The 22,872-nt window shown below is 33.9% G+C and overlaps 2 protein-coding genes across 5 annotated transcripts; both read right to left on the bottom strand.

Annotated features, from left to right (window-relative positions):
* Nucleotides 1-2,031: 2,031 nt before the first annotated feature.
* Nucleotides 2,032-7,480, bottom strand: LOC130726704 (NAC domain-containing protein 54-like). Of its 2 annotated transcripts, none has more exons than XM_057578000.1 (7): nucleotides 7,322-7,480; nucleotides 6,731-7,004; nucleotides 5,308-5,591; nucleotides 4,405-4,764; nucleotides 3,601-4,065; nucleotides 2,995-3,076; nucleotides 2,032-2,879 (listed from the first exon to the last, which is right to left on the bottom strand). In XM_057578000.1, the coding sequence occupies exons 2-7, from the start codon at nucleotides 6,885-6,887 to the stop codon at nucleotides 2,224-2,226; spliced, it is 2,004 nt and encodes a 667-aa protein (XP_057433983.1). In that variant the 5' UTR covers nucleotides 6,888-7,004; nucleotides 7,322-7,480; the 3' UTR covers nucleotides 2,032-2,223. The 2 variants fall into 2 exon arrangements, with proteins under 2 accessions (XP_057433983.1, XP_057433984.1); XM_057578001.1 differs by having other exon boundaries at nucleotides 2,032-2,876.
* A 6,498-nt stretch (nucleotides 7,481-13,978) lies between these two features.
* On the bottom strand, nucleotides 13,979-22,277 carry LOC130723269 (PH, RCC1 and FYVE domains-containing protein 1). 3 transcript variants are annotated; one of them, XM_057574252.1, is made up of 10 exons: nucleotides 21,890-22,271; nucleotides 20,834-20,920; nucleotides 20,508-20,597; nucleotides 20,305-20,394; nucleotides 19,938-20,132; nucleotides 18,971-19,014; nucleotides 16,942-18,904; nucleotides 16,097-16,243; nucleotides 14,989-15,353; nucleotides 13,979-14,308 (listed from the first exon to the last, which is right to left on the bottom strand). In XM_057574252.1, exons 1-10 carry the CDS (start codon nucleotides 21,947-21,949, stop codon nucleotides 14,188-14,190), a joined length of 3,162 nt encoding a protein of 1,053 aa, XP_057430235.1. In that variant the 5' UTR covers nucleotides 21,950-22,271; the 3' UTR covers nucleotides 13,979-14,187. The 3 variants fall into 3 exon arrangements, with proteins under 3 accessions (XP_057430235.1, XP_057430234.1, XP_057430236.1); XM_057574251.1 differs by having other exon boundaries at nucleotides 16,942-19,014; nucleotides 21,890-22,270; XM_057574253.1 differs by lacking the exon at nucleotides 13,979-14,308 and having other exon boundaries at nucleotides 15,170-15,447; nucleotides 16,942-19,014; nucleotides 21,890-22,277.
* Nucleotides 22,278-22,872: the final 595 nt, after the last annotated feature.

Genomic DNA, 22,872 nt, shown 5'->3' with positions numbered 1-22,872 from the left:
CTAAAATTACGGTGAAATTATGTATAGTTTAGAGGGTGTGAATGAATTGATAATGGCATATTGTAGCTAGTGGGGTGTGCACTTTTATATTTAACAAGAAGATGAGGAAACAGTGAGTGACCCGTGAACCCATGTTTGGGTTATTTTGTCATGTTCTTTTCATCCTCTTTGTTTTGTTGGTTCCTAAATTGTTACAATTTTTTACTTTTGTCACTTTCTTTGATACCCTGATGAATGTGAATTATCTACTTGTCATCATCAAACATGTGCTGTGCATTCACCATAGTTCAACGACTACCTATTTATTCCTTGATTGCAGCTTATGGGATAACAACCAATTTTCCCATACCACCATAAGTTGATCAGTTTTCTTATTTAATTTTTCTCAACCAACAACTCACAAGAAATTATCTACTTTTTGAGCTTTTAGCAAAAGAAGCATGAAGTATTATAATTAATTTATAAGACTGAAATTGAATAGAGCTTTATCTTTTTGGGTAAAACAACTAAGCCTAGTAGGAAAACAGGTTTTTCCCTTAAAGATATTAGAAGTAAATGAGTAAAATATTAAACACACTTTTAATTTATGATGAATAGAGATTATACTTACTAATGTGTCAGTGATGCATCAATGTGTTTGATACTCTGTTGTACGCAAATTGGGTATGATTATTCAAATAATTTCTTGCAAATTATAGCACAGACAGAACAGAGTCACGTGAACGAATAACCTGCATATCAGCGGTATATGTGGACGTTTTTTTGTTTACAAGAGGAAGAAGAGGAAGATTAGCATATGGGGACGTTTGAATAAGTTGGATAATAAATATAGGGGCCAGATGCAAATATCATTAATATCTTTATTTATGTCAAGGTGAAGCTAACTCTCGCGGCCGTGAAATGGGTTGTACCGAGATACATTAGTGTTGGTCGCAAACGATACTAACAATACCACTGAACATAGTATTGACCCCAAACTGTCACAACAAACATTTTGTTGGCCGATAATTTTTTTGTCGGTTTAAATTAGCGCAAATTACTAGTTAGGCGACTCCATTTATTATTGGTCAGTCAGTTTTTTTGGACAGTTTGTGTTGACTTTGCATCTTGTTGGGTTGTTGCTAATTCTAACCGGTCAAATTTAGGGTCAGAGTTGTTGTTGATGATAATTTTAGAGGCTAAAATAACATTTTTTTGTAGTGTGTATGATTATCCTTTTCTACAAACTCTTTTTCGGTGTTAATGAAGGTATCCTACAGCTGATAGTTGTGAGATTAACTCATCGCTTTACGGTATCGTATTAAGCACAGTAGGGAAGTGACCAAATATGTTTTTCCCTTCACAAGAGTTGAGATTCAAACCTTAAAGACTTGCTTAAGAATGAAATGATGAATCATTATGTCAAGTTGTCAACCCACTTGGTTAGCTATATTATAAACTCTATCAAACATGTTTAAATTAAATTTCCTTTACACTTCAATATAAGTATAAATGAGGTGGAGTGAGAAATATGAAGAAAAAAGAGAAAAATAAGAGATATATATATATATATATATATATATATATATATATATATGATACGTTATATGATTTAAAAAGAAGAAAAAATAGATAACAATTTTAAATGATGCGAGAGTGTGAAAGAATGATAACTCAAACATTATTACAAATTTAACTCTATATGTTACAAGGTGTGAATGGATACACCACCTAATGGTGTTTACTAGAATTCCCCTGTTAAATAATAATTTTCAGGGAAATTGCTTACACAAAGAACATGAAATATGAAGAAGAACAAATAAGCTAAGAATTTTCTAAAATAAGCTAAGGCACTAATTTTTAACACTTCAATTTATTTGGTTTAAATAAAAAATGAAGATGAACAAATTGAATATCAGTTGTTGATCTATTGGTAAGCAAGCTAGACCTAGTAAGGATGAAAACATAAATTTGAATCTTGAGAAAGACATTTATTATTGTAAAAAAAAGACATTTATTGAAAGAAACATGCAATTGTTTCCCGAACGGGTGACAAGATAAAAGAAAAATGATTGAATGAATTTGAAATTACATATTAATGAATTAAAATACAAGTATATATCTTGGTACAATGTGTCCTAGTAAATTGGTGGGGGAAACCCAATTTTAGAATGTAATAATTTGATCCTTCTATATAAAATTCTTAAGTTAGAAGCTAAAAACAAAAAGAAATTAATTAGGAGCTCAAGGGCTCACTGTAATGTGGTTAGCCCACACGGTACAAAGAGCAAAAGATATGGTGAGGAAGATGCCTATCTTCTTCAAGACCACACTAAATCCTTTCCCACACTTGATACCAACAATCCCAATTTTTTCTTCCTCATACCATGTTATTTTCTCAGCTGATTGGGATCTCATTTTTACATCCACAAGGTCTGGTTTCCAATCTTCCACTTGTTCCTTCAAATAACCACCATGCATCAACAAAATTGCAAAGATGTATAAAAGTGCACTTGCTGTTGTCTTTGATGGCTTTATCAGCTTCCCCAACGCATAGTCCTTAAACTTCCAAAACAAAGAGTACTCTTGATTTATAACCATTGTCTCTGCATTCTCTATAGAATGTTTGTTTGTCATTACTGGATTAAGTTGAACTTTGATAGTTTGTGAAGGAGCTATTTGATGAAAGAATGTCTCGGCTATTTGGCCAGTGGAAACAAACATTCCATGACTCACTTTTGTTTCCTCTACTACCTCAAAGCTTGAAGAATTTGAATAGTCAATGTTGCCATCATCAATAAAGTTCACATTGGGGTCATCATCATTGATGAACTCCAATGAGAAATTGTCAATGTCAGTATCATTGAGTTCTTTGTTGCTATTTTGTTGCTCAGATTCTGCTGCAAATGAAAGTTCAATAAAAGTTGTTGTTAAAATAAAATGAGAAAAATTTACATCACCAATGATCATTAGAAAAAGCAATATCATGTACAAAACTTTTAATTGATTTAATACCTTGCACCTCATTCTCTTCCCTGATAGTTTGGAAGCTCGAAATATCCTCAATTGGAACTACCTTTTGCTCTTCCATAAAGCTCTGACAAATTGCGCAAATAAACATCAAATCGAATGTTAGCTTATTAGAATAATAATATCTTCACACCTCACTCTTGATGTGTGGAGAGGTGGAAGAAGAAAGAGGAAAAAAAAAGAGAAAAAATAAAGATGTGATAAGTGATTTGATTGATAAATAAGATGAAAATAGATAGAAATTGAAGGTGAAAAATGGGTGAAGGTGTGTATGTAACTATATATCATAACTCAGTTTATTAACAAATACATACATCCTAGACTAGCAATTCCCAATCTATTTCACATGTATCCTCCAAGAATTGTGTTACTAGTAGACTGCATCGACTAATTCCTTTGTTATGGGGTGCTCGCACTAAGTGATTGCAAATATGTTTAAATTACTAAATTTTATATATAAATTTAAAATCCATATTGGGATCTTTACCTTAAGCTAATGGGTTTGTATGATTGTTATAATTAAGAAATATGTGCAAATATAATATGCAGTACTTTCAAGTTAATAAATTAAATATTAGCATTACGGCATACCTTTTCAAAATCTTTGCTTGACATTCCAACCCATCTTAAATTCTCCACCATCCTCTGATCAGCCTTGAAGTCATCATGAAGATCTCCTATGATGTCTATTGATCTTGCATTTGGATCTTCCCATGCTTTGTCAACATATCTCAAGGAGTTCATGTCATTCATATGATTGTAATTATTAGTGTCAACCATAAAAGTAAAATCATTCTCATGAGGAGCATAATTGTCACTATTGCTTCCCCATAATGCCTGTGAGTAGCTGGATTGGTTTATCAATTCCTGGGAAACATGAGCAACTGAAAGAATTTCCTGCAAGATATCTGTTTCACGTTTGCTTCCGGACATGGAACCCGAGGCCTGTGTCATCATCTTCAGCTCAGAATTGCCAACTTGTGGGAAGTCCTCTACCTCCAAGGGAGGCATGGTAAACCTGTGCTGCATCCTTGCACATTCTAGTGCTATATCCACCTGCAAATTAAATCATGTAAAGGGTAAACAAGACATTGTAGTGCCTTGGATTTGTGAGGTAAAATTTAAGCTGTCTTGTTAATCTAGCTATGACCTAAGGGAAGCGGTTCAATAATAAGCTACATTGTGTAGCTTTTGAAATAACGTGTCTTAGATGCCTGGATTCACTTCCAGAAATTACATATTACCATTGAATCATAAGCTACAACTTGTAGCTTTTTAAAATAACATGTTTTTTAAAATAATGTGTTTGAAGTGTGCCAGGTGCACATCCAAACACGCTATAAGTATCGTAATTGCAATTTGCCAAATTTAATTTGTGTAAAAAACTTATAGTACCTTGGATGGTGGGTAAGGTATGGCTCCATAATTGGGAAATGATGAAGAAGATGTTGGAAGATTGAGCAAGTCATCGGATGAGAACTGTGACCACATCCCATTATCCCTTGTGCCACTATTGGGAAATGATGAGTAAGATGCTGGAGCCCCATTTACGTTTTGGGTTGAGCATGTATCCCACGGCATCAAATAATTTGTGCTCTCTAAAACTTCTCCTCTTCCTTCAGAATAGAGCTCAATGCTTGATGATTGCTCACTTGTCATCTGATTTGCATGTCTGGTGACATTAACATACTGCTCCCCAACTTTTGGGGCAATCACTGTACTCTTCTTGAACACACGGCAAAGAGCATATGCATCCTGAAATTAATTAGAATTTGTAAATAAAATCAAATTTTATCCTCTAGAATTTTAAAATGAAAATTATTTATTGTATCAGTTGAAAGAATAATCAGATGTCTATGGATTTAAAACATTTGTAAATTCAAACATGACATGAGTAATTCTAAATTTTATAATAACACTTGATTTTATTCAAGAAATATATTTAAAGCAATGGTACTACCTTATTAACTTTTAGTTTACGTCAACACAAATATGATTTCACAGATTCAAAGCTAAAAATAGATAAACAAATTGAAAATATTGATTTAAACATTATCGACTTTTGAGTTCAACCGAAAAGTGTTGGGTTGAAAGTGCAAAAGGCCCAAAATATTACTATGGATTACAGAGAATGTATTAGTATGAGTTGAAATGGTGGTCTAGTCCAAAACGCCTTAAGACCAAGAAACATAGACTATTTTAGTTTCGATGGTATGAAAACCGAAAATAACACATTTAGATAAACTTTTTTTTCAGAAAAAAGGAAGAGGAGAGGTGAAAGGAAAGGAGGTGTTGAACCTGCAAGCCTGAAGCAGTAGCAGTTTCACATTCCCTCTCATCAAGACGGTACTCATGCATGACCCAACCAGTGCGAGATCCATGTGGCGCCCTTCCTCGATAGTAAACTAGGGTTTTTTTCATTCCAATTGCTCGACTCTGAGAGTGCACCTTACGATCCTTCCCTGTGGCCTTCCAATATCCAGATTTTGTTGCACGGTTGGTTCTTGATCCATTTGGGTACTTCCTGTCTCGAGGGCTGAAGAAATACCACTCCAAATCTTTTCCCGGTAACAATGACTTCCCTGTAAGTATCAATTGGGTTATAGCTATATATGATGAATAACTTCATTTATTTTCGTAATCAATTCTAACACCATATTGATATCAAAAGCTATTCACAAAAGCGTTTCTTCAAAATTGGTTTTTAATTTTAGTTTCAACTGTCCAAACATGCGCTGCATTGTCATAATTAACATTTTCACAAATACTTGTAGTAATTGGTTTACCTGATAATCATGAAAAGTTGTAAACTTCTATTTTCTCTTCTTATTAGTTTTGTTTGGTGAATGCTAGAATATTTTTTTGAATAGATAAAACTTATATTTTCAATATCAAACTTGGTCATTGATTGAGATGTGTGCCGGTTTCAGTGGTTAAAAGTAACCGTTTAAAATCATGGGTAGAAAAATTGATCATTAAAAGCAGAACTCTTAGAAAGACTTTTAACCAACCAGACTTGTTCAATGGTAAAGCAGATGAGTAAGAAAAGAAAATGCAATCAAGATGAGAAATGTCAAGTGTAGATTGCATGGCAGTCATGTATATATGATGTATGCAGAGACTAGAGAATGTAGTCCTTTTCTTTTGTTGACTGTGTTTTTTTTACGTGGGAATCCCACTATTTCCACATTACTATGTCTTGACGTTCAAAGTAGGAACCCTTAGTTGAAGGACCATCCTCCACAAGGACATACATCCCCTAAATATTTTATGCAAAAGCAGAAAAATATACTTGACCAATAAAGAGAGTCGGTGTTTCATAATTGAATAAGATCAGAAGCAAATAATGCCTAGAGAAATGCAGGCCCATTTTTTTAAGATTCTTTTGTTGGATTGTTAAAAGTGTTAAAAGTGCCTAGAGAAATGCAGGCCCATTAACCAATAATGATTTGCCAATCAAAAGAAAGTGAAGGATGTTTTAAACGTAGGCCTCCTCATGATTTTGTTAGTCTCTACTCTCTATGTGTGTAGTGGGATTCTCTCATAGTCATAGTCAATGTTCAAATCTTAAGCTAGATAACAAGAAAAACTTTTAGATATTAGTGAATCAAATTATAAAATGATGAAATTTTCTCTTACTGGTGAATTATGAGAGATGACAAATAAAAATGAGAGATGACAACAACTTGGCAAGAATGAAAAAAAATCTGTTTAGCTTTACCTGGCAAATCCCATGGTTCACACTTGTATAAATCAACTTCAGGGATGATCTCCAACTCAATGTTACGACCATTGATTTTTCTCTTGAGGTAATAAGAAACAAGTTCTTCGTCTGTGGGGTGGAACCTGAACCCAGGAGGCAATGAAACAGGTGCCATATATGTATAAAGGAATCAACTGATGAGCTAACTATGGAGCTGGTAGTTGCCTCGTGACCCTAAAAAATCAGGTCACAAGGCTCAATTCCAAGTAACAATGACCAAGTATTCAATACCCTGTCACAAAAAATTTAGAACCTTATTAGCTAACTTGATCAAACATAAATATCTTTATGTAGTGCGCATGCATTTAATTACATAACACTAACAAGCTTTCCAAAAATAACATAACACTAACAAGATGTCGGTCAAAGACCAAAAAATCATTTTGCAAACAGATAAACATGCTACACTATTGTAAGGATGAAAATATAAATTTGAATTCTAAGAAAATATTTGTTTGGAGAGACAACTACAATTTCTCAAACGAGTGAAACATGTATGAAAAAGACAAAAATAATCTAGTTCCATAGCCAAGCATTAAAGAGAAAGACCTTGATAAGAGAGGAAGAAGATCCAAAGTCAAGAACAGGGAGAGAGAAATGCAAGAAGAATTAGCTGAAAGAGAATGTTGGGAATTAGCAAAGAGGAGCGAGAGAGGGTGGAATGTTGGGGTTGCTTGGGGTTTTAATAAAGAGGACAAAAAGAGAGAGAAGCTAGATTGGGTAAACAAAAAGCAAAATAGGGTTCTATAGGTTCTGTCTGTGCCACCCCTCTCTCTCTCTCTCTCTCTCTCTCTCTCTCTCTCTCTTTCTACTTTTCTTTTCATTTGTTTTTTTGATCAAATGAATGATTCCTTTTATCTTTGGTTTGAAGATTGAATTAATGCATGGCTATTACTACTTTATATTACTATATTTTATTACATTATAACTCTCTCTTCTGATCTTCTATAATGATCCTATGCTTCCTGCTTGTTCTTTCTTGGATTCTGGTCTCTGCTCACATTGCTATCATGCATGATGCCTTTTTTCTTTGGATTTATTAAGAATCTTCATTAACGTGACAACGAACTTTGGCGGCTGTTTCATAACTAAACAAAACGACCCTTTCACACTTCTTTTTCTTGCAATTGATATTCTCATGAACTTCATCTTTTGTGTTCCTGTTCTCTTTAATTGTTTTTGACGTGGGTATATGTAAATATCATGTATGTTTGAATATTATAATAGCTAGCTAGTGAGAACTCTGATATGAAAGCTTTCCATTCGAATCCCAATAATTTGTTATGAGAACAAAGCAATGATTACAAGAACAAGTTGATTAATACTTATGATTAAAACGTTCATAACGATGGTATTTTTTAATTGATAATATGAAAAAGTTCAATGATCAAGTTCTACAACATAAGCAAACTAAATATATGTTAGCAACTTTGCATCAATTGTATGTTATATATTTGAGGGAGGGGATGACGAGTAGTGTACTTCGATTTTGGATATAATAAAGGAAGCTCATTTTTCCCTAATTGATTATATTTGAGGCAGTTTTTTTTTTACTTATTTTTCAAGCAACTAATTATCTCAAAAGCTCTAGTTAAGAGCAGTAATGATCGAATTCTAGACTGCTTGATCATAGAGGCTTTGATACCACGTTAAACAACTAATTATCCCAAAATGTAAACTGTTGTGTAAGAACCACATGAATAGTTTTATATTTATTCTAAGAGTTTGGGTGGGAGGGGTAGCTCACTTGGTTGAGCTAAAGGTAGAAATAGGTGTTGGAGATGAAGGTCCAGAGTTCGAACTCTGAGGAGTAACATTTGTAACTACTAACAACTAATCACTAACATTTGCCTATAAAAAAAATATTCTAAGAGTTTTTACTAATGTTCTGGTTTCGGGTTAGTCAGGCCGGTTTGATCTCATTATGACAACACTAATTTAATTAATAAAAGATAGTTATTATTATAAACTCTTATAATTAAGGGTAATTGGTTGAGCAATTATTAAGTTAATTAAGATAAATATTAATGAGACTCCTGTTCAAGATCAATAATGAAAAAATGGACTGTAATTTGTTTTATCGATCCTAGCAGTCGTTCAACATATTCAGTTTTAAGGGTTAATCAATAAAAAAAAAATCCCAATTTACAAAAGATAAGAATTAAACCCTTAACCATTTACTTAAAAAAACCCCTTAAACTTATTGTAATGGTTGAAGAGAATGTGCATAAAATTAATAATGGAATTCACTTGATGGTTTGATCACGTTTTAGAGCATATTGATAGTCCATTAACAACTAATTGTCCAAAGTGGGACCCATGTGGGACCAGCTTTTGCCACGTGAAATAAATAAAGCATCCACGCGGCATGGTGGGATCACTTGTAAGTTATCTCATACTTTTCCTGGCCAACCCAAGGATGTCTACCTCATGCCATGCTTTCCCTTTCATGAATCCATCTTGGTGCCACCTAATATGCACCACTTTTTAGTGGTGCAACCTTGCACCTCTATACCAATTATCCATTTTACCCCTGTTAAAAAATTATTTTATAAAAAGAAAAAAATATTGGTATTACCGGGTGAATTTTGATGGGATTAATTTTTTGAACAGGGGTAAAATGGACAATTAACATAGTGGTGCAAAGTTACACCACTAAAAAGTGGTGCATATTAGGTGGACCCATCCATCTTTTGGTATATTTAGAAATTCAAGTAGTGTACACACTCAATTTACACCATATTGTTCTCTTGTATTTCTCCATTTATTACATCACATTATATACACATCAATAATTTGTCCCTTTTTTATTGTCAGCGGGAAGACGAAACTAACAATAAAAAAAATCGACGTTATAACCATTATAATGTCGATTTAGTGTCGGCGATACACTGACATTAAACAACACGAAGCTAATACTAATTTTCTGTCAAGATGCTCGACGCTACATTTAGCTTAAACTGACTCTTAGCTAATACAGAATACTAATTGCCATGATAGACGTTATTTCATAATTATTAGCATCAGTCTTATAGATCAAATCACTTCTACACTTTTAGCGTCAGTTGTAGCCGACGCTAATATTCGAGTTATTTTCAACATAAGAGCACCAACAATCCAACATTATGTTCAAATTGAAAATTCTTTAGCTCCTTTTTTATTTTTAAGTTGTTTTTCAAAGTGAATTATTTTGTCATTGATATATATATATATATATATATATATATATTTATATTCTATTTGTTATCGAGTATACATCATCACTGAATGTTTGAGTTTAATCATGTACTCCCTCCGTTCCTAATTATAAAACTTAGTTTCAAAATTTTCATGTTCCTAAATATAAGACCTCTTACGATAATCTAGCATAAGGTTTTGTATTCTTCCATATTTACCCCTCACATTAATTGTATGTTTTCAATTCTAAAGTTACTACCTACCATTAATTACTACTAATTCAACTAACTATGACTTTTGATATAAATGCAATGCTTATTAGTGAGAGAAAATGACAAAGGGTAAATAGGGAAGAATGTATGCATTTTTAAAAAATCAATACACTAATTAGTCACATTAAGTGCTTTCTTAATAAGCGCAATTTTTTGGAATAGGTCTTATATTTAGGAACGGAGGGAGTAACTTGGTACTTGATCACTTGTTTTCCCTATTTTCTAGCAAAGTGGCAGCAGTGATTGTTGAGAGATTTTTCTATACTAAAACTAATTTTAAAATCTTCAAGACTCAATTGCAGTATATCATAGGGTTTTGTTGTATCAGCAGGAAATTGGTAATACTCTACCGTTCAATAGTTTTAGTAACTTAAGTAATGAGTTTCATAAGATTTTGAGTTTATATTTGAAACAAATAGAAAATGATAACAAAGAAAACAAAGATAGATATCAATAGGGATTAAAACTTGTTAGGATTAAATTTCATTGTTTGATCTTTGTGCATATGATTCATCTACACAAGTTCAACCCTACTTCATGGATTCCTCACATGAGTGGATAACAATAACTCTCTACTCGTGAGTATGAATTCCTCACATAATTAAGAAAAATCATTATCTTGAAGTTTAGGTGTTCTATGACTAACAAATCCTAATTCCATTCCTAGACATTGGACTTATTAGATTATTTTTACTCAATTTTAGACTCAAGAACATGTGAGTTCCCAACACAAGTTCGAATCAATCAAAATGATCTAGGTGATCAATCCAAAACATAGCACGAAGAACAAGGAAAATCATTGAATCATAGATACAGAACATGGTTTATATCAAGGAGAATCACATAGAATACATAAGTATCAAAACAACTTCATCTAACCCCAGCAAAAGAGAAATTAGCTATCCATTTCCATAGATAGCTTTTCAATTATCAAAGAGAAGAATGAAAAATCGAATCTGGAACTGTGTTCCGCTATTGAATCTAGCATCCAAGCTTTCCTCTAAGTTACTCCTAGCTTTCTCTCCTGCTTCTAAGGTTTGGAAGTGAAGAAAAATGAAGAAAAGATGAAAAAATACGAACTAACTCTGTTATGCCCTATTTCAGACTAATTACAGAGTTCATGTCGTCTTAGTTTCGCTCGAGCGAGATTCAGGTTCGCTCGAGCGACTAGCTTTCTTCACGCGGGAATTTCCTGCACCGCCATAGCTCGCTTAAGCAAAATTCAATCTCGATTAGAGCGAGAATCTTTCCTGGAACTTTGGTTTGAGTGAACTTTCTTTGACTTGAGCGAGTTCTTTGCTCCAAAATGGATTTCTTCACCGTCTTGTTTCTTTTCTTAAATGAAATTTTCATGGATTCTCTTTAGCATCCATCCTACATCAAAAATAGGGATGAGACTGTAAATTCAACAAAAAAATCTATACTAAATCTAACTATTTACTAAACTACACAGTTGAAGGTTAAATTAATATGAATTACACTTTTATCATAGACAAGTGCCTAATATAATATGGAAAACTAGATATACACCCTCCGGTCACATATATAAACAAAAAGAAAAAATTTTAAGTTCATTCATTTAATGAATGTATCTAATCATTATATGTGACCGGAGGGTGTATTTAGTACTTAATAGTAATCATTGATCATTGCCATTACCCAAAGAGAAATGAGAACAAAAATTAAGAACAACATAATGACAAGTGACATGATCAACTTTAAAGCATCAACGACGATGCATGGGACTTAACATATATACCCAAATGCGGTATAAAAACAAAAATTTGAATTCAATAATTATCAACCCAAATACAAATACATCATTCGGTCACTATTATAAGCAAAAGTTAGTTTTTTAGATTCATTTAATAAATGATGTATGTGGTCATTAAAATGGTCACATACATCATTTATTGAATGAATCTAAAAACAAACTTTTGCTTATAATAGTGACCGGAGGGTGTATGATATTGTCATAATGAAAATAATTTGAACATATTTATAACAATTAAAAGACATTTATAACCAAATGCAGTTTATAAACATTTTTATTGTCCCGTAGGATATATAGCTCCTTTTCAAAAAAAAAAAAAAGATATATAGCTCAAGTGGTAGGGGCTGGAGGACATATGAACTAGGTAGGGGAGGTCTATGGATCGATTCCTAACGGGTGCAATTTATATTTCCGATGTTAAAAAAAAAACCAAATGCAGTAACAGACAACCATCATAATCGATTTCAAAAAAAAATATCATAAACCATAATATAATATTGGTCATTTAATTATCTTGTTACAAATATTATTTGTTTCACCGCATGATTCAACACTTTCATCATTTTTTTACAGTTTTAACTTTAAGCTTCTGAATCACTCATTCAATCTTAAAAATCTATTTTTAAATAGCAGATGCAATATCTTTTGCTTGTCTTCGATGCTCATTGTCTATTGCTACTTCCCCTACAGTAGTTTCAATTTTAACATCTTTCATTGTAAGTTGTAATTATTAATCTACCTTATGCCATACATTTGATCTAACTAGCAATTAAAGTACATGAAAATAACTGCCTGTAGACGCGGTAAGTACTTTTTCTCCTTTGGATACTAGGAAACCTTCCTGAAGAGTTCTGAATACTTGACCTCAAACTACCCTTGGAAGCTGTAGCACTAGTGTTTTGGTTCTTTTCAAATGGATCTTGGAGACCTTGATCTTCAAATCAACTTTGATAGCTTGTGTTCAGATTGACCAATTGAGACTTCACTTCAGACTTAGCTTGTTTGGTGATCATGCAATTTGAACTGGCCTGGTTGTTTGCAGTTAGGATTGAGCATGAAACTTGTACTTCGAACTAGTCATTGATGATTGTAATTCGAAGTGAGTATATGCTTGCATTTCGAGTGAACCTTGAAATATTTGTAAGGTTTTCTTCTATTTAACCATCTACATTAAGTTTTTCTCAATACTTAGCTTATTTTAAAATTTATTATAAACAGAATGTCAATCATCCTATAAGTTCTGGCACGGTTACTTGCTTAGAAATTCATCTTACATGTAAAGTTAAACTTCATCGGCTGCTTTTACCATCGGTTATTACCATAAACAACTGTATGCTAATATTCTAGTATGTGAAAACTTATACTCCTTGTCTCCTTGACGATTTCACATTGGTACAACATTAAATATTACAAAGATACAGTGCTTGTAATGATTCAGTACGTTCTTGTGTTATTGTATTAAAATTTATGAGTAGCGTTTACATATTTAATTTAAGGTATATTGCTTGGCAAAGAAACACATTATGCATACTTTTCAGACTGAAATAATCAAATATCTGAATGTAAAAGAAGAAAAGTGCATAGGCAGACTGCAGGCCCCACATGGAGCAAAAGCTTCGAGTAAAAGATAGTGAAACAGAATTGAATAAATTTATTTCTATGGTTTAGAAATTGAAGAGTAAAGCTCGAACATGATTCATGATTAACAAATTATGTATTTGGAGTATGTTTACGGATTACAATTGATTGGTTTTTGTTGAGTATGACTCATAAGCAATGTTGGTCAGTAAAAAACTTTGGATTCAAAAAAAAAAGAAGCAACAAAACAAAATAAAACTGTCTGGTTCGACCCGATTCTTGACCAATTCTGACCTGTTATTGAATCTGCCGGTTTTTCCACAATGGACTGGGCACCAGATTGGTTCGCAATCCGGTTAGATTTCACACCACCCTACTAAGAAAAATGATATGGAAGAGGTAGCATTTGAACAACTTTATAATACTAAAATTGAGAAAATTAAGAGACACTGTTATTGGTGACTGTACAGGGTGGAATGCCCATACTAATGCTCATACAATAAATAAAACTTGATCTCTCTTGCAGTAAACCTGTTATCTAAATCCTGAACCCAACATCACCACCTACCAAAAACTATAGTGAAAACTGCTAGAGATGAATGGCATGTAAAAATTTAGCCTTTCACCTGATTTTGGCTAGTGCTTTTATATCCTTCAATCTCATACTTATGGTACACTGCAGATTGATTCTCTTCCCACCAACGTTCAGCTTCCATCTGAAAGAATCGCTTCCGGCTGCAATCAACAAATGCCTTATAGATTTAGATAACACATAAGAAACTAGAGTGCATTTTTTTTGTATTCACATCACAATCACTTTTCCCTCAGAAGTCAGAATAAGCTACTCATAACAGTTTACCTAAGAATCAATTCTTCCTCAACTTGAAAAATTACTGAGTTTATCTAAGAATCAATTCTTACTAAGAGTGCATTTTTTGTATTCTTCTCGCCAGAAATGATTCTGTTTTTCAGATCATTTGAAGAAATAAGAATACTAAGAAGGAATCTACATTTCCCATCCCATGATTAAATAAAGACAGTAAATATGTATATATATCATGATATAAGGGGAAGAGAGCATAGCACAAAATAACATGAGATTTCATTAGGGTTGATAGGTACATCAGGTACACTAAAGAAGGTTTTCAATAGGGTTTGTCATCCTCCAAAGTACCAGATTTCAATTTAGACAAATTATGAGTTACAGCTTGTTATGTACAGTTTCATAACTGGTTTTAGATGTGCATGCATACTATCACATTCTCAATGTTTGATTTTCTAACACAAGTTAACTCCAGCTCAAATTCAAAAATATAATACTAGCATCTTGAAATTAGTGAGTGGTTTGTGCTGATAAGATCTGTGCAAAAATGGTTACTGTCTGAATTTAATTTTAGCCAACCACAAGTTCATACCTAAATCTCACGCGTTTAAGGCCTGTATTCCCACATGGCAAGGTTGTAAGTGTGATATAAACACCAGGTTCATACTGTTCTACCCATTCAACCTTCAAGCCATCTGCAGTATCCTGTTGAGGTTCTGCTTGAGTTAAGTTAGAATTCTCCTTCGATCTATCATTTTTTAGGAACTTACTTTTTCCAAATTTGGATTTTAATGTGGCAGAGAATACTATAGGGGAATTGGAGAGACTGTCCATGTTGCTATCTCTTGGACTGTTCATATCTGTATGTACCGGTGCCAAATTAGGAAGAGATTCATGTAGTCCAGCCTTTCCTTCTTGCCCAACATTATCTTTTCCTGATATTGTATGGAGCTGCAACTGTAATGTTGATAGGTACATCAGTTACTGTGTATGTACAAAGAATGCAAGGCCAAATTACAATGACTGCATAATTGAAGTAACATCTCATATCCTGCAGAAATGCCATATACTTATTTAGAGCTATTATATTATATATTGAACCCGTTCCAGCGCAGACCAAAGTGCACTTATTGGAGCTTATCTAGATCTTTTGGCTGCTAAGCTCCAATAAGTGCTTTTTGGTCCATATCCAAACGAGCTTATTGTTAATTATAAGGCAATAGGGACATTGAGAACTTTACTGTAGACATTTTTAACAGATACTCCAAATAGAGGAATTTTAGGAGACCTTTAACCAAACAATGCTAGAAGTTGTAACGAGGATTTAATTATCTGATAACAAATAGATTGAAAATTCTAGCTTACGAATTGTTACAATTGTAATATAAACCATTCATGCATGTCAATTTTGAGATAATTGGTTTACGACATGGTAGCAGAACCTCTATGACCAAGTGGTATAAAGTTCGATACTTGTTTCCCCCCATTTTCTAATAAAAAAAAGTTAAGTTTCAGCACATGAAGTTCGACTGTGTATTGTACACTCTTCAAACCCAATGAACTCTTCATGAGGGGAATGCTAAAAACAATATAAGCCATTCATGCGTCTTCACCCAATCGCTCTTCAGCTTTTGGTATAATTGGTTCATGACACAAACTAAAGATGATGATGATAACAACAATAGTAATAAAGAACTCACCCTTAGTGCCAAAGCTTTAATGACTTCTTTTGCTGCCTTGCACTTAGCAGCTTCCTCCTTCGCTATAAGCCAACTCTCATCAATTTTTTGTTGACACTCTTGTATTTTGTTGTCTCTGAGATCACACTGCTCTTGAAGTCTCCTTGCCTATACAAAGATATGAAATGGTTTCACGTCAAAGCAACAACAATACAAATGAATTTTCACCAAGCAAATGAGTAGGGAAGGTTTAATTTACAACCAAAGGATATAGGAAGCTTGGAATGAGAGGAATATTGCATTCTATAGACTAAAACGTGACACCAGTTAAGCCAAAGGAAAAAGGAAAAATCACCTAAATAAAGCTGCTTAAAATAGAAGGATTCTAAATTGTAGTTGTTCTATCATGCATTGGGTCAGAAACAAACATGACCCTATAGTTTGGAGGAGGAGCAAATGGCACTATTTTTGTTGAAATGGAGTCATGATTGTCAGTAGTGTTATAGCAATTAAAAAGGTACTTTTCATCTAAATAAGGATAATGATTTGGTGAATTATGAAGGGATTTCCATTTTTCTCAAAACATTCAGAAGGAGAAAGAACTCTCTTTCACTGCTTTACAGATGCATGTACAATATTGCAGCATGAAAAATTATACTTGTACAATTGTTTTATAATGAGGAGAGAGTAAGGAAGAGATAAGAGAAATCTGGGATGTGATTATAGACATGATAAGAGAGATTTAGAGAGGAAAAGTAGGGTTGTAGAAAGTTTCACACAAAAAGCACTGTATGAAGAAATGCTCTCTTGCATCAAATGTGTCTAAACTAAGGCAATTTAAGGGTACTGAAAAGTGGAATCATTACCTCATCTCTCAGCCTCTGAACTTCTTCTATGAGCATCTTATCAGACTTTTTTGTATCTGTCTCTGCATAGGGTAGCTTGTGTTCTGATGGTTCTACATTCAGTGGTGAAACTGCAGCTAATTTATTTTTTGATGAAGAAACAAGCATAGCTGAATATTCTGCTAAATTGTTTTTAAATAGTGCAGGGTATTGAACTTGCCCCCATGGTGCCACTCCACTTAACACAGAAGATTTCTCTTCTAAATCCTGCTGGTTTTCTTGTTGGTTTTTCCAGTCCTTCCTTCCACTCGGCATGCTTTTTCGGTAACAAGATTGACCAGGAGACAATAGAGGACCCTGCGTCATGGTTGTTCCTCCCCTATCTTCAGTGAGATCACCAAAATTGTTCTGCTGAGGGTTGTTGCAATTTCTTGACCTTGAGCCCAGAATTGAATGTGTATTATTTCCTTGCTGTCTTTCAAAGCACTGATCACAGACCCGAAAGGCCTTGCTCTTACTCGGGGCTAGAGACGCATTTAAAGCCTTTCGACTACTACAATTGCGACAGAATAAGAGACCACAGTTATAACAGTGATGCTTCTTCCTTGTGAATCCAAATGGCAACCTACAACCACTACAAGTTGATTGGTCACTAATAGAAATGGGTCTGTGCAAACATATTGCAGCTGTGAAGCTCGGTCCACAAGTTATAGTATCTACCTGCCTCTCTCTTAGAGCCTCGACAAAACAAGGCGTGTGTCTGTCTTCAGTATCACCTAACCCTAGTTGCCCATTTTCACCCTTTCCCCATGTATAGACACTCCCTGCAGATGTCAAAACAGCAACATGGTACGAACCAGACGATATCACTTTCACAAACTCTTGCTTAAGCATTCCTTCAACCATAACTGCCCTATCCCTAGCATGTGGGTTTCCTAATTGTCCATACTTTGCGCTTCCCATTGCAAAAACCTTACCCATGTTAGTTAGTGCTACAGTCAACATTCTTCCACAAGATACTTGAACAAAGTCATAGTCAACAAGCTGTGCAACACAAGTCGGTACAAGCTTGGATCCATTATCAGCATGACCAAGCCTCCCTTCATCTCCATCACCCCATGTGAAAAGCTTACCTGTGGGACTATTGTACCGAAACCGGTCAAACATGACTTCAACAATAGCAGCTGTGTGCCATGATCCACAGGCAACAGACCTCGCCCTTAAACCACTGAGAGATTGAACTTCTTTAGGTTTCGAAAAGCTTTGGCGATCCCCGTGCCCGAGAACTCCAAATGTACCATCTCCATATGTGAATAACCTCCCACAGCTAGAGACAATTGCAGTGTGCCATTCCCCACAAGAAACACTTGAAATACTAATACCATCTAATGGTCCAGTAAGTTTATGTGGTATCCAATGACTTTTAATTCTCCCTTTATCGACCGAATCTAAACTGCAAACATCGTTCCCCCAAGTGTAGACTTCACCAAAATCTGTCAAAGCACATGTATGATACTCACCACAGACAATGTCTTTTACATGAATACCGCTAAGAGAATCAACAATTTTGGGGGAGCTAATGTCCATATCAATTTTCTGCCCCAGTTTTCCCCATTTCCCTTGACCCCAGCAAAACACTTCCCCTTGTTTTGTAACTAAAGCAGCATGTTTTCCTCCTAAAGCTATATTTTTTACATCTAACATTGCAGTGGATTCAAGTAGCTTTGGAACTAAAGAATAATTTTTTTGTTGTGCAAACCTTTCATTCACAATCCCTACAAGACATTCAATCCCTCCACCCCATATCATTATATCCTTCAATACATTGTTATTTGTTACATGTGGGGAGGAAGGAGGCATCGCAGACCGGTAGGACAAATCCGTCTTGGATTCCTTGTCAACGCGCATTGAATCACGCTTGCTATGAGTATGTGGATCAATATAAGGAGAACTTGGGACCGAATTATCTGCTATTCCATGAGAGCTGGAGAGGAAAGATGCTGATGAATATAAGTTGTCTGATGTGCATGACAAGGCATCAGAAAAGTACCTTTCGGAAAGTGACAATGTAGGACTTGCACATGAGCTGTGTACCTTCAAAATAATGATAGAAGTGACAAGTTATTGTTTTAATTTTCCTAGAGAAAGTAAGATCTATGTGATTTATATTAACAGGGGAAAGAGAAAAGAAAACATGCAAACTACTAATCTAAGTTACTCTGGAGTTTGATGATTGCATTGCAGTAGTATTTAACAAAATTACTCGGACACATGCTGTAAGAGTCATTGTGATTTGTGAATGTAAAATTTACCATATTAATGCACAAGCACCTCAGAAAATCATAGAGATATCTTTTCCTAACCATGCTATAGCAAGAATACTTTCTCTGAGTAATCCAAATATAATGAAAACTCTTCTATCCATGTTAATATTACTAAACCAATAGCTATCTGCCTATCTGTGTTTAGCTTGAATAATAAGTTTAATTCTTCTCTAAACCCAATTACCCCGTAAATCAAAATTGTAAATCATCTGAAGAGTATTGATGATGGGTTTTCTCTATCTCCAAGGAATGAACAAATTTATTTTAAAATTAAGAATCTAAATGAAAATGAAAAGGACAAAGATAGACAATATGCTAATCATATACATACATGTGCAGAAATTCAAACACATAGCTAGTTAGCTACAGATATCTATTTAATTATTTTCCTTTCCCTGACCATGATGTGCATGGACATGACCATAATTTTCTTCAACAAATTAGAAAACATCTCTTTTGAACCTGAATTCTGAAACGAAATATCTTCACAAAAAGCAATATTAAATCTTTCAGATGTTTCTTTCATTCTCATAATATGTTACTATTTGTCTTTTCCCACCCTTCAGAACTCTGGAATTGATAATAAAACAAGCAGCTAAAGCTAATTATAAATCAGAGGTGAAAGAAACATTTTTATAGTTTCAAAAAATGAAAAAGGTTAAAATATATTGTAACAAAGAAGATATATGAAACCTGAGTATATTGAGAGGTTTCATCCAGAAGGCCAAGATTTTTCTTTCTTCTTAGGAATCCAGCTGGACTACTAACACAACTCTGCACCCCTTTGCAGCTTCTTAAACTACTAAAAGCTCTGGGTTGTTGGCTCCTAGAAATCACAGCCTTCAATCCAACAAACCAAGAAGCAGCTTGAGCTTTGTCCTTGCATATCTATAGTTAGAATAGATAAGTCAAGCTACAAATATAGGAAAACAAATACAGTTTCAGAATTGATTCTAACAAGAAGCTTCTATGAGTAGCTTCTGCGTTTCAGAATTGATAGTGAAGAAAGAGAAGCCGATCCAAACATGTTATTATGTCATGTATAAATCACAAATATTACCAGCTCAAGGGAGCGTTCCCCGTTTGCATAGATGAGTGAAAACGAATGGTACTCCTTTTCAGGTTGTTCAATTTGCCTCTGGGACCTTATCTGAAAAATTGTGAGCCATTTATTAGACCAAAACATGATTTTCACTGTTTTTATTTCTCTTTCAGACCTTCACATTCATGTGGGCAGTGCATCATGCGAAAACTCTTACATACATTTCCTTGGCCTTGAACGATTTTCGTAACCGCACTCAACCGCAAATGTTTTTCCTGCTGGCCAGAGTACCAAATCAAGTTTCTCTCATCCTAGAATCAGGGGAAAGAAGATTATATTTTAGCAACATATCATAATGTAATGAAGAAAAAAAAAGACAAACAAATTTCACACACTGATGTTAGCAACAATATATTTTGGGGAACATAATACATTGGATTAGTGGAATATATATACAAACATATGGTGCTCCTAAATCTAACAATTGTAAAATAATTTTAAGAATAAAATGCACTAAGAAATATGATCCAATATCACTTATGCCTACCGGAGAAAGTCTGAAGGGACATAGCTTTGGCTTTCCTCTATCACCACACTTGAGTAAATATGCACCTTTCTTTATCGACACAATAGCCTGAACAGAAATACAAACCAATGTTTTCAGTTGGTAAGAAAAGAAAAAAAGTTCTCTAGGAGCTAAGGTGAACAAACAGCAGAGAAGATTGAACAACAAAGGAGATACAGAAACTATATCAAAATATCAGCAACATAGGAAATTCCAAAATAAAGACTACAAGTGCAGCTACTTTCATATAGATCCACACCATAACATCCACACACACACATAGTATATATCACAAGCATAGGAATGTCTGCATGTTTTTAATAAAATAAGTGGAGAAAAAGAGCAATTAAGATTTAAAAAACACATTAACATGAGTCCAAAGATTCTTATGCTCTAAGAAAATTGCTTCAAACCAAACAAGGATGCATTGCAGCCTAACTATGATTAAACAAAAACTGCAGGGATGCTTTCATGTAAGTATCAAACTGAAAGCTGATCCTTCGTGTGATTGTCTGGTTTTTGAGAAAAAATAATTTGGATAATAAAAATCAACCCTTTTTAAACAAGAAGAAATTCAACAATTTAACTAGAATTAGATGAATGACTATGAGGTGTCCTGTATTGAAATATCAAAAAAATTGAAGAACTGATATTAATCAATAAACAATTAATACCAGAAATTGGATATCTGGATCGGTATCATTACAACAAATGATTGATAACAAAAAAAATTCAAATTTTGAACTAGAACCAGTAATTACCAAATTTTGACCACATTGCAGAGGAAGATACACTTCAATCATGGGGTCAAACAACTCAAAATCAATTTTACAGAAGATGAATGTACTTCAATGGCAATGAAGCCAAAGATTTCATTCCAGAAACACAACAATTTGAAATTTTGGAAACAAAAAAGAGAAGAAAAGCTGAGAATATTTCAACACAGGAAAGACCATGATTTTGAAATCATGTCAAAAGAGAAGGTGAAGAATGAACAGAACTGTTACAAAAAAACAAAAGCAAAAGCAAAAATTTAACCTGTTCAACAGTTCTGTCAAATGGGAGTGCTGCCAATGACTCTTCTTCTCCCATTGTCATGTTGTATTTTCATGGAAGGGAGAAAATGACAGACAAGGGAAACAGGTGAAACCTTATCATAAACAGCAAAATGATTGAAGAATGCTGCAGAGAAAGATGCTTCTCTCTCTCTCTGAAGAAGTGTCTGAGTGAATGAACAGAAGATCATAACATGAGAAAGAAACAGGTTAAGACAGAGTGGAAGAAGAAGATAGGCTCTGGCTCTTCTTCTCTTTGTTTATTAAGGATTTGGTGAATCTGTTTCTTCCTTTCATTCACTTCGTAGGCCGTGCAATTTGCAGTGAGTGTGGCCTGTAAATTTGTGAACTTATTAAACACATTTGCACGTGTACACCACCTCACATGCTATTTCCTCTTTATGTCACTTGATGTTATTGTCCTTTCCATCTTTCTCTCCCTTTGCTTTCCTAGTAATAATAGATGTGATATTTAATATGATAAGAAAAAAGAGAAAAAATTATGTATTAAGAGTTTTATTACTTATGTAATATACATGAATGGAAACCTCACACATGTCAATTCTATTTATAATGTTGTGTATTTGATTCCTATTGTTATGTGATGTGATTGTTGTGATGATGAGCGATTTATAACTATTTATCTAAGCTACTTATAATTTTGGAGAGCTACTCATATTTACAGTGATAATTGAAGCCGAACTCACCTGACTTTTCATAGAAAAAATCTACCTTGAAATGTTTTTTGTGCTCATTAAAGATAAATAAATGAATGTTAATACAATAATTACACATACATCCATAAAGAAAAGAAAAAAAGATGCCATTTGGGTCTTTGGACCAAGCTAATCCCCAGTTGTCTTTGTCATAAAGGTGGTCTAATGTTTAGGGATCAAAGCGTAATTACAGGGACCTGATGGATAGTGTTTTTAAATGCAATTTTCCTTTTTTGTGAAAATTTTATAT

The sequence above is a fragment of the Lotus japonicus genome, chromosome 6 (assembly GCF_012489685.1).
Source record: "Lotus japonicus ecotype B-129 chromosome 6, LjGifu_v1.2".
NCBI lineage: Eukaryota > Viridiplantae > Streptophyta > Magnoliopsida > Fabales > Fabaceae > Lotus > Lotus japonicus.
Note: the sequence above shows the minus strand (reverse complement) of the source record. Positions and strands in the feature narration are given on the sequence as shown.

Excerpts from the sequence above, each read along its gene's own strand:
- LOC130726704 (XM_057578000.1), bottom strand. The coding sequence starts at position 6,887 with ATGGCACCTGTTTCATTGCCTCCTGGGTTCAGGTTCCACCCCACAGAC. Across the intron at positions 5,592-6,730 it reads TGAACCATGGGATTTGCCAG|GGAAGTCATTGTTACCGGGA; the intron begins GTAAAGCTAAAC and ends TGATACTTACAG. Across the intron at positions 2,880-2,994 it reads GGAAGAGAATGAGGTGCAAG|CAGAATCTGAGCAACAAAAT; the intron begins GTATTAAATCAA and ends TTTCATTTGCAG.
- LOC130723269 (XM_057574251.1), bottom strand. The coding sequence starts at position 21,949 with ATGACAATGGGAGAAGAAGAGTCATTGGCAGCACTCCCATTTGACAGA. Across the intron at positions 20,133-20,304 it reads GGGAACGCTCCCTTGAGCTG|ATATGCAAGGACAAAGCTCA; the intron begins GTAATATTTGTG and ends TTCTAACTATAG. Across the intron at positions 19,015-19,937 it reads AAACCTCTCAATATACTCAG|GTACACAGCTCATGTGCAAG; the intron begins GTTTCATATATC and ends ATTATTTTGAAG.